The sequence below is a fragment of the Pseudorca crassidens genome, chromosome 5, assembly GCF_039906515.1.
Source record: "Pseudorca crassidens isolate mPseCra1 chromosome 5, mPseCra1.hap1, whole genome shotgun sequence".
NCBI lineage: Eukaryota > Metazoa > Chordata > Mammalia > Artiodactyla > Delphinidae > Pseudorca > Pseudorca crassidens.
Window position 1 is genome coordinate 100,552,170 of NC_090300.1, and position 13,950 is coordinate 100,566,119.

The 13,950-nt window shown below is 39.7% G+C and overlaps 1 protein-coding gene across 1 annotated transcript in view; it reads right to left on the reverse strand.

Annotated features, from left to right (window-relative positions):
* Nucleotides 1-2,755, reverse strand: part of CEP97 (centrosomal protein 97) — a 28,458-nt gene extending 25,703 nt beyond the window's left edge. The window contains exons 1-2 of the mRNA XM_067739023.1: nt 2,615-2,755; nt 67-209 (exon numbers count right to left, since the gene is read on the reverse strand). Coding sequence (XP_067595124.1) covers nt 67-209; nt 2,615-2,657 — 186 coding nt within the window. The 5' untranslated portion in view covers nt 2,658-2,755. The remainder of the gene's footprint in view (nt 1-66; nt 210-2,614) is intronic.
* Nucleotides 2,756-13,950: the final 11,195 nt, after the last annotated feature.

Sequence of the window (13,950 nt, forward strand, 5' to 3'; positions counted from 1 at the left end):
CTCTTTTATTTTGTATAATAATAAACTGGTCTTATATAACTATTTCCCCCACATAGCAATACCTACCTGTATTAAACGTTTGCATTTCTCAAGATTTTCCAATTTAATAATCTGATTTTTATCCAGAATCAAAGTATGAATATCAACTTCATAGGGTAAGTTTGGACTTAATTTCTGTAGCCCCTGTCCTGACCAATTGACCACTGATCCTTGAAAAGAGAAGGGAAACTGTTAGAAAACACAACTACAACAGCTGAGCATAGGGATAAAATTATACTCATAAAATCTTATACATTTAGAGTTAGAAAACACTAGAGCATAATAAACATCAAGCTTTAAAAACTAAAGCAATCAATTTCTAAGTGACTACTGATTGAAATTATTCATTTTCCTTTAGAAATATCAAATTATACCTAGATTTGTGATATTCTACTCAAGTTTCTTTTCTTTCTTTTTTTAAATTAATTAATTAATTTATTTATTTATTTTTGCTGTGTTGGTCTTCGTTGCTGCACGTGGGCTTTCTCTAGTTGCGGTGCGCAGGCTTCTCATTGCAGTGGCTTCTCTTGTTGCAGAGCACAGGCTCTAGGGCGCCCGGGCTTCAGTAGTTGTGATTCGCAGGCTCTGTAGTTGTAGCTTGCAGGCTCTAGAGTGCAGGCTCAGTAGTTGTGGCGCATAGAGCTTAGTTGCTCCATGGCATGTGGCATCTCCCTAGCCCAGGGCTCAAACCCAAGTCCCCTGCATTGGTAGGCAGGTTCTTAACCACTGTGCCACTACGGAAGTCCATCTACTCAAGTTTCTTTGATATAATACTTTGGAATTCTTCACATTTAAATATAAACTATTACTTCAATATTTTGTGCCTAAGTAATGACAGTATTTTTTAAATGTAACTAATCTTTTGATAGAGACCAATGTGCTTACAATATCAGTATATCATAAAGTGCCCAAACTATTTTGAAAATCAAAGTATAGTTAATTTATCTACAAAATGGAAATAATATACCTAATTCATTAAATTGATGTGGGGATGAAAAGAGAAACCATATGAACAGCACTTAGTCCCATTCCTGGCACACAGAATTCAATAAAGTAATTTGGTATGTTTAACAGACGTTCAAATCCTGGCTCCACTAAGCTAATCACTGTGGTATCTTGGGCAAGTTATTGATCTCTTTTGGGCTCACTTTTCTACTCTGTAAGATGGGAATGATAATAATACCTGCCTTATAATGTTGTTCTACAAAGAAAATGAGATAATTTTAAAAAAAAGGCACTCAGAACATAGTCTTGCTCATATAAAAAGTGCTTGTATAAATGTTAACTATTATTATCAGTACATTGCCATGGTGGGCTGGGGAGGTGGAGTTTAAGAGTTACAGATAGATTTGTGATATCTATCACAAATAGATTGTGCAGGGGGCGGGCCAGAGAAACTGCCAATTTCATATTTCTACCCAGATTAAGATTACTGCGGGAAATAATTATGCGAAATTGCTCTCCTGAAGGGTTTCAACCAACGTTTTTCCATTGTCTAATGGCTTCTAGCATTTGGGGCGGGGAGAGGGGGTCATTCGATTCTGAGAATTTGGTGAAAGATATATACCGTCCCAGGAAAATGCATAGCCTTTGCACACAATTCAAAGGGATCGAGAGACCTCTTAGACTCTCCCTTCTAGATAATGAGCCCCAGACCTAAGCGGTGGAGACGAGCATTCACCTTCAGCCCTGACCCTGACCCAGAGCCTCCGAACTGTAACCAAAACAAAGGAGCTCCGCTCACACGGCACCTACAAAAGCACCCACGCCGCGCGTTCCGCTGGGCAGAGACCAAGCTATACCTCAGGACCCGGTCTGCAGAAAAAGGCATGGAGAACTGTGGGCTCTGGATAACCCCCAGATTTTATCACGGCCACCGGACACTTCCAAGAAAGGGTCCAACGTCAATCTCTATCTATCTATATCTATATCTAGATTTTTTATTTTATTTTTTTTGCGGTCAGCGGGCCTCTCACTGTTGTGGCCTCTCCCGTTGCGGAGCACAGGCTCCAGACGCGCAGGCTCAGCGGCCATGGCTCACGGGCCTAACCGCTCCGCGGCATGTGGGATCTTCCCCGACCGGGGCACTAACCCGTGTCCCCTGCATCGGTAGGCGGACTCTCAACTACTGCGCCACCAGGGAAGCCCCCAACGTCAATCTAGAGAGCTGTGTTTGAGACAGGGTTTTCTTGAACTTTCTAGGAATCCACGGGAAAGGGGGAGATTCTGCAGTTTTCACTTGGGCACCCAGAACTCAAAGTAAACATCCAAGAAAGACTACCGCGGCGACCAGAAACCCACCGCCCAGGCATCCTCAGGAGCGCGGGGGCAGCGCGAAGGTCTCTTGGGGCTTGTAGTCCCCCGCTTGGCCCTCGCTGCGACGCCGGAGAGCCAGGCAGCGCCCAGGGGACTTCAACTCCCAGAGGGCAGCGCGCCTCCGCGATGCCCACAACCCCACATCAGAAGAACTGATCCAGAACTGAACCCCTAAACCCAGTCTTCTTCTCTCCACCAGGTAACAATAATTCAGTTCTATGGAGTAAACATGGGGACCCAGGGGTGGGGGTCGCCTTACCTTCTCCAACAGGCAGAGCCGCGTCGACGCGCGCCACCGCCATACTTCCCGCTTGCTAATAATACCAAGCAACCGTCCTCCCACTGCTAGGTGGAACTCGTAGTCGGGAGGAAGAAGCCAGAGACTACAGATCCCAGGATGCACGGCACCCAAACGGCCCAATTGGCTGCCTACAACTAACGATGCGAAACCCGGGTTAGAATCTGAGCCAAAGTGAGTTTGGAAACCGGGTCAACTCCCCTTGTTTGGCAGGGAAGCAGGCTATTGTTAAATGATCATTTCACTCTCTTTTCTAGGTGTTTTCGAAATTTGACACTTTTACCATCGGGGTGATTATAAAGTCACTACTCAATACAGACCGAATTTGAGGACTCATTGCTAGAGACTTCTAGCAATGGGGGCTGTCCCTTCTTTTGACAATTCTGAATAAGTGAGAGTGTTCAACTCATCTATAGGCGATTTTGTGAGTTAGTCAAAATAGATACATTTTATTTGAAAATTTAGCTTAAGCATGTTGAGATAGAAGCTTTTATACAGTATTTTTAAGTGGTTGTTCTTGAATAGTTAACAGAACTTTAGACCTGGGAGTATATTTAATAGGTATAAGCCCAGAATTTTTCCAGAGAGTATACAAAAGAAGTTTACAATACAGTGTCCAAACTCAAAAATTACACTGCCTTGCTGGAGAGGATATAGCTATATCAAAAAGCTTACACTTTTCACACAACTATTACATTCTAACTAGTGTGATTGTAGCAATGAACTCAATAAGCTTTCAGGAAATGGAGAAAGAAATAGAAACTATAATCTTCAGAGAAGGCTTAAAGGAGGAAGTGAAACGGAGCTAAGGCTTAAAAGATGGGTAGACTCTAAACAGTTCAGGAGTATATAGAAGACGAAAAGACAGTACAGGCTGCAGGTGGAGGCAGGTAGTAATGAAACTAACCTGATAGCACCACACAATGTAGAGAGGGAGCTTCCAATTTCTACTGCCCACTCCTTCATTCCCTCTTATTCTGAATTCCCCTCTTTCTGAAACAGCAGTGTCCAAAATCTCTGATAATTTGTTTGAACAAAATCCCCATAACTCACGCTTCTAGGTTTCCAGGCAATTGATTCTGTGAGCATTCCCTCCTTCCTGAGTCCTCCTCCTATCTCTCTGACTACACCTGCTTTAATTCTTTTTTTTTGTTTTAACTCTGTTTCCCACTATTTTAGTCTGAAGACAAATTTCTTAACTCTGAACAGGGAATTAAGACTAGGAATTTTTTTCTTCTAACCAAGAGACCCCTTACCTAGAAAGTACAGTCTTACTATATAGGTGTAAGAACAAAGCAAGCCTGAATTCTGTCTCCTACTAACCTTTGTTCCCTGGAACACCTGGTGAGGACTGAGGCGAGTCTCCAGCTCAGGGAGAGAGAAAGGGTTTACAGTTCTCTCCAGTTTTGCAGGGCAATGACTTGGGAGGGGGGGTACTGGATGCCCAGAAGGTACCTGAGGAGCAGAGCTACCTGCAAGTTTACATCAATAGCAGAACCAGAGTTTTGTCTGGTTTGTCTGACCTGGGATCCTGAGGAAAGGGCCAAAGGATTCTCTTCATGGGGTTAACTGAGTATAGTCATAGCTCTTAAAGAGAGTGGCCACAGATCCTGGGCACATGCCCAAGTAAGCCAGCAACCCTTTAAAATCATACCATGGAAACTTTTGTGCTTCAGATACGGCTTTTGCATCTAAAATCAAATTGCTACACTTTAACTAAATTGCTTCATTTTGTGCATATGTTAAACCCTGCACTGCACACTCTGATCAATTTCCAATCAGTCTACTAACCAACACCATGAACTTCTCAACAAGGTAGCATTTTTTGGCAGGCTTAGGCCCCACAAGAAAGACTTTCCCTCCTATCAGCACAGTGTACTTGATCTCTGCAACAGCTGATCCCCCCGACTCATCTTTCCCATCTCTAATTCATCTGCTCACTGCTACTGGCATGATCTAAGTAAAACAACACCTTTTATCATATTAATCCCCTCCTCAAAAACTTCCCTCTTGAAATTCAACTTTCCAGGGCAACCATAATCTGGCCTCACCCTACTTCCCACCATTCATTCCACTAGTTTTCACTTGGCGCTTTTGATTGAGGGAATGACAAAATGATACTTGTGTTTTAGAAAGGTTAAACTGCTCATGAAACAAGGATGAATTGAAAAGCAGAATAGTGGCAGGAAGGAGACTGTTGTAATAGGGAATGGTAACCTTTAACAAACAGAGCAGTTTCAGGAGAGTATTATGTACAAGTTTAGGTAACATGAAGTTAAGTGACTAGGTAGACAGAAAACTGGAACAACAGTTTGGATAGTGCAATTTATCTTGACAAAATAAAGGAGTTTTTCTAATTAGGATGACATCTTATGTTTGAAAGAAGTAAATATAATAATAACTTTGAAGTTTTAAAGTTTTAAAACTAAGAAGTTATTGATCTAAAGAATTTTGACACTAAAGATTTTGAAAATGTGCCTTATTTTTACAATAAAAGTATTTTACATGATTTTTTTGTGATTTATATGAAGGTTTAGGTGTACAAAATCAAAAGTTTTCTTCTCTGGTTAGTATTCATTGGTAGACTTTTATGGTCCTGCTCTCTTATCTATGACCTGTGACACTGAAGGAGAGACTACCAACTGTGAAAAAACAGTTCATGGGTGTCAATGAAAAACTTAATCAACAGTCGATCTAAGAAAGAAGTGGAAAATTTTATTCCAGTCAACCTGATGATTGTAACCCAAAAAGCTCTGAGGACTCTTCTGTCCATTAGAGGTCAAAGCATGGTTATGTTGCAGGAAGGGGGACCTCTTCCAGGGCCTGAGAGAGGGCTCTTGTCTAACACTTGGAAATGAATTGTCCGAGGAGACACACATGTTGACAAAGCAGGAGACTTTATTGGGAAGGGGCACCCAGGTGGAGAGCAGGAGGGTAAGGGAACCCAGGAGAACTACTCTGCCATGTGGCTCCTAATCTCGGGTTTTATGGTGATAGAATTAGTTTCCAGGTTGTCTCTGGCCAATCATTCTGACTCAGGGTCCTTCCTGGTGGTGCACGCATCACTCAGCCAAGATGGATTCCAGCGAGGAGGATTCTGGGAAGTCGGTAGGACACGTGGACTTGTGTCTCCTTTTGACCTTTCCCAAATTTTTCCAGTTGGTGGTGGCTCGTTAATTCCATGTTCTTTACCAGGTCATCCTGTTTAAGATAACTCATTCAAATGGTTACTGTGGTGCCTGGCCAGGGTGGGTGGTGTCAACCAGTGTTTCCCCTAAAGTTATATAAGTTTTTGAGACAAATTAGGTATTATTGACAGTTTACACAGTCCATATCTACAGTACAAAGCGAGTACTTTGTACTCACTGGGGGCCATCGTGGCCCCTTACAAGATTAAGAGGGAAGGTTATCTTCTAAGGAGTTGTGACCTTGTGTGAGATTAAGAAGGAAGGTTATCTCCTAAGGAGGTCTGGTTAATGCAGATGCACAATACACACTAAAGGAGGCCCAAACGGGCAGTGAAAATTTTGTTTAAAATTTCTTGTCATGCCATAAAATATGAATTTTATTTCATCACGGGTTATCTAGAAGCTCCAAATGAGCATTAACTTTCCTCATTATTAGTTATCATTATTTAATAGGTGTTACATACACAATAATAAAAACTAAACAGTGCACAAGGTTATACACATAGTTTCAAGTGTTTTGTCTGTGCACTCATCTAGAAGAGGAGATGCAGCTCTTTCAAATTATCGAAGTGGTCTGTAAATCAAAAAGAAGTTCAGAACCACAGTGAAAGAATTTCAGTTATAAAATTCTACAATAATATTTGGATGGAGGGGCTAACTACTCTGCCTTATTATTTTTTATTTTTATTTCTAGCTGCATTGGGTCTTTGTTGCTGCATGTGGGCTTTCTCTAGTTGCAGCGAGAGGGGGCTACTCCTCATTGAGGGGCACAGGCTTCTCATTGCGGTGGCTTCTCTTTTTGCGGAGCATGGGCTCTAGGCGCGCCAGCTTCAGTAGTTGTGGTTTGTGGGCTCTAGAGCGCAGGCTCAGTACTTGTGGCACAGGGGCTTAGTTGCTCTGCTGCATGTGGGATCTTCCCGGAGCAGGGCTCAAACCCCTGTCCCCTGCATTTGCAGGCAGATTCTTAACCACTGCACCACCAGGGAAGCCCCTGCTTTATTATTATAAGGAGGTTCTAGCTGGGCTTCTGTCTAGAGATTAGTGCTGAACAAATAGGAAGCTCTCTCTGGGAGAGGAAAATAAAATAGTTTGGGGGAACCAGTGAATGATTGTCTCCACCACCCCTCTGGATGTAAACTGCCAGCCCACCATTCTCCAAAGCAGTGAGATTTCAGGAAGGCCAACAGAACAGTCTTAAAGAATTGATCCCAAATAGCATGAAATGTCAGGGCCAAAATAATTTAGAAGAGTTAGCCATCTCAAGATGAGATACTAAATATTTTATTTTATTTTCCCCCATATGACATATCAGCTAATATCTGAGAAAAAGAAGAGGTGAAAGTAAAAATAAATTTCAAGAATAAAGCCACTGTCACATATATACAATGGAATATTACTCAGCCATAAAAAGAAACGAAATTGAGTTATTTGTAGTGAGGTGGATGGACCTAGAGTCTGTCATACAGAGTGAAGTAAGTCAAAGAGAAAAACAAATACCATATGCTAACACATATATATGGAATCTAAAAAAAAAAAAAGGTCACGAAGAACCTAGGGGCAGGACAGGAATAAAGACGTAGACCTACTAGAGAATGGACTTGAGGACACGGGGAGGGGGAAGGGTAAGCTGGGACAAATTGAGAGAGTGGCATGGACATATATACACTACCAAATGTAAAATAGATAGCTAGTGGGAAGCAGCCGCATAGCACAGGGAGATCAGCTCGGTGCTTTGTGACCACCTAGAGGGGTGGGATAGTGAGGGTAGAAGGGAGGGAGATGCAAGAGGGAAGAGATATGGGGATATATGAATATGTATAGCTGATTCACTTTGTTATAAAGCAAAAACTAACACACCACTGTAAAGCAATTATACTCCAATAAAGATATTTTAAAAAAAAGAGAATAAAGGCACTGTGAAATACTTTTCAGGTGACTTTGCCTAACTAACTGGGAAGAAGATGACTTTTGTTTAAAAGAATAATAAAGGAGGGACTTCCCTTGTGGCGTAGTGGAGAGTGCAGGGGGGCCGGTGTTCGACCCCTGGTCAGGGAACTACATCCCACGTGCATGCCACAACTAAGAGTTTGCACGTCACAACTAAGGAGCCCACGTGCTGCAACTAAGGAGCCCTGGAGCCACAACTAAGACCCGGTGCAACCAAATAAATAAATAAATATTTTTTTAAAAAAAGAATAATAAAGGAATCCTTGACAGCTTTATTTCATCATCTCTTTTGAAGTGCTTCTAAAAGGCAGTGAAACCTATATAAGTGATTCATCATATTTCCAATTCAAAATTAAGTGAATGTTTAAATAAAAAATTGTAATTTTAATTTATATTTGGAACACTATGAGTGCTTAAAAGCTCAAAAAGTTCATTTTTATAAGAGTGGTAGTTTTACTCTCTACCCCACCCCCCCAACATGATTCATTTTTTAAAAATAAGTGGTGCAGGGACTTCTCTGGTGGTCCAGTGGTAAAGAATCTGCCTTCCAATGCAGGGGACTTGGGTTTGATCCCTGGTCAGGGAACTAAGATTCCATATGCCGCAGGGCAACTATGCCCGCACGCCACAACTACTGAGCTCATGCACCTCAACGAGAGAGCCCACGTGCTGCAAACTACAGAGCCCACATGCCCTGGAGCCTACACACCACAACTAGAGAGAAAACCCACACGCCACAGCTACAGAGAAGTCCATGCACCACAACTGGAGAAGCCCGCGCACCGAAATGAAAGATCCCGCACACCTCAATGAAGATCCAACGTGTTGCAACTAAGACCCAATGCAGCCAAAAAAAAAAAAGAGAAAAAAGTGGTATAATGGTTAATTTCATGTGTCAACTTGGCTCGGCCACAGTGCCCAGATATATCATCAAACATTATTTTGAATGCCTTCTGTGAGGGTGTTTCGGATAAGATTTACATTTAAATTGGTAGACTTTGAGTAAAGCAGATTGCCCTCCATAATGTGGGTCAGCCTCATCCAATCAGCTGAGGATCTAGATATAACAATAGACTGACCTCCCTGGAACAGCGTGGAATTCTCAGGCAGTCTTTGGACTTGAACCGCAACACTGGCTCCTTGCTGAGTTTCCAACCTGCCAGTCCACCCTGCAGATTTTGGAAACCCCAGCCTTCACAATCATGTCAGCCAGTTCCTTAAAATAAATCTCTTCATCTATATATCTATCTATATCTATATCTATCTATATCTATCTATATATCTATATCTATATCTATATCTATATCTATATCTATATCTATATATACTATTGGTTCTGTTTCTCTGGAGAACCCTGGCTAATACAGGAGGCAGAGAGGTAACCAACTTCCAAGTAGCTTTTAAATACTAAAGGCTTCATTTTGTAATTATATGTGATGGTCCACCTCATTTGGGGCTCCATTGACATCAGATAGAGGTATGAAAAATTTAGTCAGTTCTGAAAAAAATTTCTCTGAAGAGAAAGAAAATTCAGAGTATCAGTGAATTATGTGTCTCTCATATATGGCATACAGCAGTGTAGCTGATATAAGTGATCTAGCTACAGTAATTATCAGAATAGCTTTCCTACACAGTTGCTTGTACACAGAATGTTACACAAGTTTTCAAACCTAATTTAATTTGCAAAAAATAATCTCCAGGGACTGCCCTGGTGGTGCAGTGGTTAAGAATCCACCTGCCAATGCAGGGGACACAGGTTCAATCTCTGGTCCGGGAAGATCCCACATGCTTCAGAGCAACTACTGAGGCCCACATGCTCTAGGTCCCATGTGCCGCAACTATTGAGCCCACGTGCTGCATCTGATGAAGCCCAAGCGCCTAGAGCCCATGCTCCGCAACAAGAAAAGCCACCACAATAAGCCCTCGCATGGCAACAGAGTAGCCCCCGCTCTCCGCAGCTAGAGAAAGCCTGAACGCAGCAACAAAGACCCAACTCAGCCAAAAATAAAATAAAATTTTAAAATAATAATAATCTCTAAAGGAGTCTAAATATATCTTTAGATGTTCTCTTTGTCCTTCAGGATATATTTTCTATTTTAAAATAATGTAGCATGCGCCAACTTTAAAAACATGTTACTGTAAAAATCTTAGAAAATATAGGCAAGCAAAAAAGTAAAAATAACAATCTTCCGTAATTCCCCTACGCAGAGATAGTCACTGTTAACATGTTGTGTTTCCTTTTAATCTATTTTTATCTATGGGACTATATCTAGATTCCCTGCCTCCCGTATTTTTTTTTTAACAAAAATGGATGTATACTGCACATAGATTTGAGACTGCTATTTTCAGGTAATATGTTTGTAAATTTCCCTGTGACCTATTTTTGGTTATCTCATGCACTTTTAAGAAATTTACCTTTTCTTCCTTTCCAGTTAAGAGAGGATATTGTCGAACAGAAATATATAAAGTATATTACTACACTGAGGAATTCAAGTATATGTGTTAAATTTTTCTCTTCTGAAATTGTACTTTCAAAACTTTGAAATCACTAAGATTTTCACATTTAACTACAACACAAAGTCTATAATACAGAAAGAATATTAATAATCTCTTTAAGCTAAAATACAAATTCCCTTGGGATCGACATATACACACTACTCTTCTTGCCTCAGCACAAAAGAATTCAGAGATGAAGTGATAGGTAAGAAATGGATTTATTTAGAAAGAAACACACTCCACAGACAAAGTGTGGACCATCTCAGAAGGCAAATGAGCCTCGAAATATGCTGTGGTAAGTTTTTATGGGTTGGGTAATTTCATAGGCTAATGAGTGGGAGGATTATTCCAATTATTTCGGGGAAGGGGTGGGAATTTCCAGGAATTGGGCCACCGCCCACTTTTTGACCTCTTATGGTTGGCCTCAGAACTGTCACGCCGGTGGGTGTGTCATTTAGCATGCTAATGTATTACAATGAGCATATAATGAGGCTCAAGGTCTACTGGAAGTCAAATCTTCTGCCATCTTGGACTCAGTTGGTTCTAACCAGTCTTTGTCATGTCCTATGGCTGTATCATTGTTTTAAAGGTTGTGCCCTACCCCCTTCCCTCCTGTTTCACTACTATATATAAAATAGATAACCAATAATGACCTACTGTATAGCACAGGGAACTCTATTCTGTAATGACCTATATGGGAAAAGAATCTAAAAAAGAATGGATATATGTATATGTACAAGTGATTCACTTTGTTGTACACCTGAAACTAATACAACATTATAAATAAACTATACTCCAATAACATTTTTAAAAAATAAAATATAAATTTCCTTCCATGAAATAATAAACTCAAATGAAATAATCAACTCAAACGTCTACTTTACATAGATATTCTCTAGCAAAGGTTGGCAAACTACAGACTATGGGCTGAATCCACCCTGGTGCCTAATTTTGTACAGCCTACAGCTAATATGGTTTTTACATTTTAAGTGACTGGGGAAAAAATAATAGTAACATTTTATGACACAAAATTATATGAAATTCATATTTCAGTGTCCATAAATAAAATTTCATTGGAATACAGTCATATTTATTTACCTATTGTCTACAGCTGCTTTTACACTACAATAACGGAGTCCTCATGACTGAGACCATATGTAGCATTCTGAGCTCTTATTAGTGCTGCTACACACTACAAATCACAGTAACACTTTTTTTTTTTTTTTTTTTTTTTTGCGGTACGCGGGCCTCTCACTGCTGTGGCCTCTCCCGCTGCGGAGCACAGGCTCTGGACGCGCAGGCTCAGCGTCCATGGCTCACGGGCCCAGCCGCTCCACCGCATATGGGATCTTCCCGGACCAGGGCACGAACCCATGTCCCCTGCATTGGCAGGCGGACTCTCAACCACTGTGCCACCAGGGAAGCCCAAAATATTCCATCTTTAAGATACTGTGAACTGCAGATTATTTTGTTAACAAATTAGATGGCAAAGCATTATGTTTATTACGCAGTGAACCTATATGCTAAAAGAATACAATATATGTCGACATTACCAGACTGAGCAGTCATTACAATATTCAAATCACAGAAAACAGAAAAGTTAGAAAAAGTAAATAGAATATCTCATCATTGTAAAATTTCTTCACCAAAAAAAAAGAGAGAGAGAAAGAAAATTAGGCTGCAACCAAAGTAATTTCCAAGTGGCTCATTTGTTAGGCAAGCAAGGAAAGTCATTTACTTATGGTGTGTTAATTAAATGATGTTTGACTGCAGCAGCTGAAGAAATGTATCCAGAAAAAATAAACTTGTTTAAGATCATTAGCCTTTAGGTAAGAACAGCTGCTTTAAGTGTTGAGCACACTGGGAACATCAATAGTCAATTTAAATTATTTAGTGAAGCCTAATTATTTTGAATCGTTTTCCTTGGCTCTTAATGAGTTGACAGGTGTTATTGAAACTGCTCCTTTGTTCTGTTTATTCAAGGAGTCAATTTTTCAAGTGACTTTAGAATTAGCCTTTATGAATAGGCTGTATTGAACAGGTGAGAATATTTTTAAAGAAGTTGAGAAAACACTAATTCAATACACCTAAGTGGAATCTTCTGTTTTAAAAAGGTAGAAAAAGCCTTAGTTTGACAGATTTACAACACTTGTGAAAATGTAAGGTGTAAAGCCTATGGTTATAACATCATTGTATTATTAATTAGCAGATTCTTTGTGGAAAACATTTGAATCCACCACGTGTTGAGCCAGTGGTGTCAACAATAAACTTCATTTGTTCTTATGGGTTTACCATCATCAGCCCATGAATTTTTGTCAGAAATAGCAGCTGAATATCCTGACTTGCCCTACCACACAGTGTTTGATGACTTACCAGTGGTATCATTTTATTATTATTATTAATTTTTTTTAGCTCAGGGCCAAGATTGAAATTTTTTCAAATGAAAAGAACCTCCCTTAACCACTATTTTGGAACACTTATTGAATGGCTTTAGGATTCGTTTTTTGCTAATTTTGATCATGTGATGATGCTTCTTAACAAACTCAAGCTAAGGACAATGCAGCACTTACATGCAAAACTTATTCTGTGGTAAAGTCATTTCAATAATCACTAACGTTATTTGATTCAAAAGTTAAAAAGGAAGCTGTCCATTCTCAAACAAATTTGCAGTGGTTATATTTTTCGAGCTCAAATTACAGTTTTAGTAGTGTTGTTGAGACCTCAATGCAAATGCAAAGAAAATTTCCATGTTTCAAGACCAATTTAACTGTGCATTTTGGAGCTTTCACTTAACTTTCAATTGGAAATAATTAATCTGACATGCTAAAAGGAAAATATCAAGAAAATAGTCTAATTCTATAATTGCCTTCCAAGAGATTAATATGTTCAATTTAAATCATATGTCCTTGGATTGATGGCAGTATTTGTCAGGGTGAAAAGACATTTTTCAAAGACAAAAGTTGTAAAATCTCATTAGAGATCAGGATTAACAGATTAATATTTGCAATTGATTTTGATGATAGGGAAATGTTAAGAGAAATGTTATCCTCCCCCTCCCCAAAAAGAATTTCATTCTTTTCTTTAGTAGATCTGTTTTACAAAAACGTACTCAATATTATTATATTTTAAATTTTGTCAATGGATATATTGTGGAAATTGGTTTTCTCTCTTGTTATAGAAATACTTATATAAATATTCTCAATTTTGCCTCTTAGCCCATGAAGCCTCAAACACTTAATATTTCCAAACCTCTGTTCTGGAGGAAATAAAATCTGAGTAGGAAATTAGCCAGTGAAAGGGAGGAAAGATTCCAGCCAAAGAAGACAGCTTGGGCACATGCGTGAGAACCAATAGAGTATGTGAACAGTACTAAGCAGTTATTGCATTCTGAATCATATAAATACCATGCTTCGTTCCTCTTGCATTTTTGAGCCAATCGGTAATACCAGTTTCTTCCAGAAGATGGCTCCCTTCATTTAGCCAAAATTTTATTATGAAACATTTCCAACATACAGAAAATTTGAAAGAACTTTACAGGGAACACTCATAAACCCACCACTTTGATTCTCTTATCAACATTTTATTATACTTATTTTATCACATATCTATCCCTCCCCTCCATCCATCTCGTTTTTTGATGTATCTCCCTATATACTTCAACAAGTA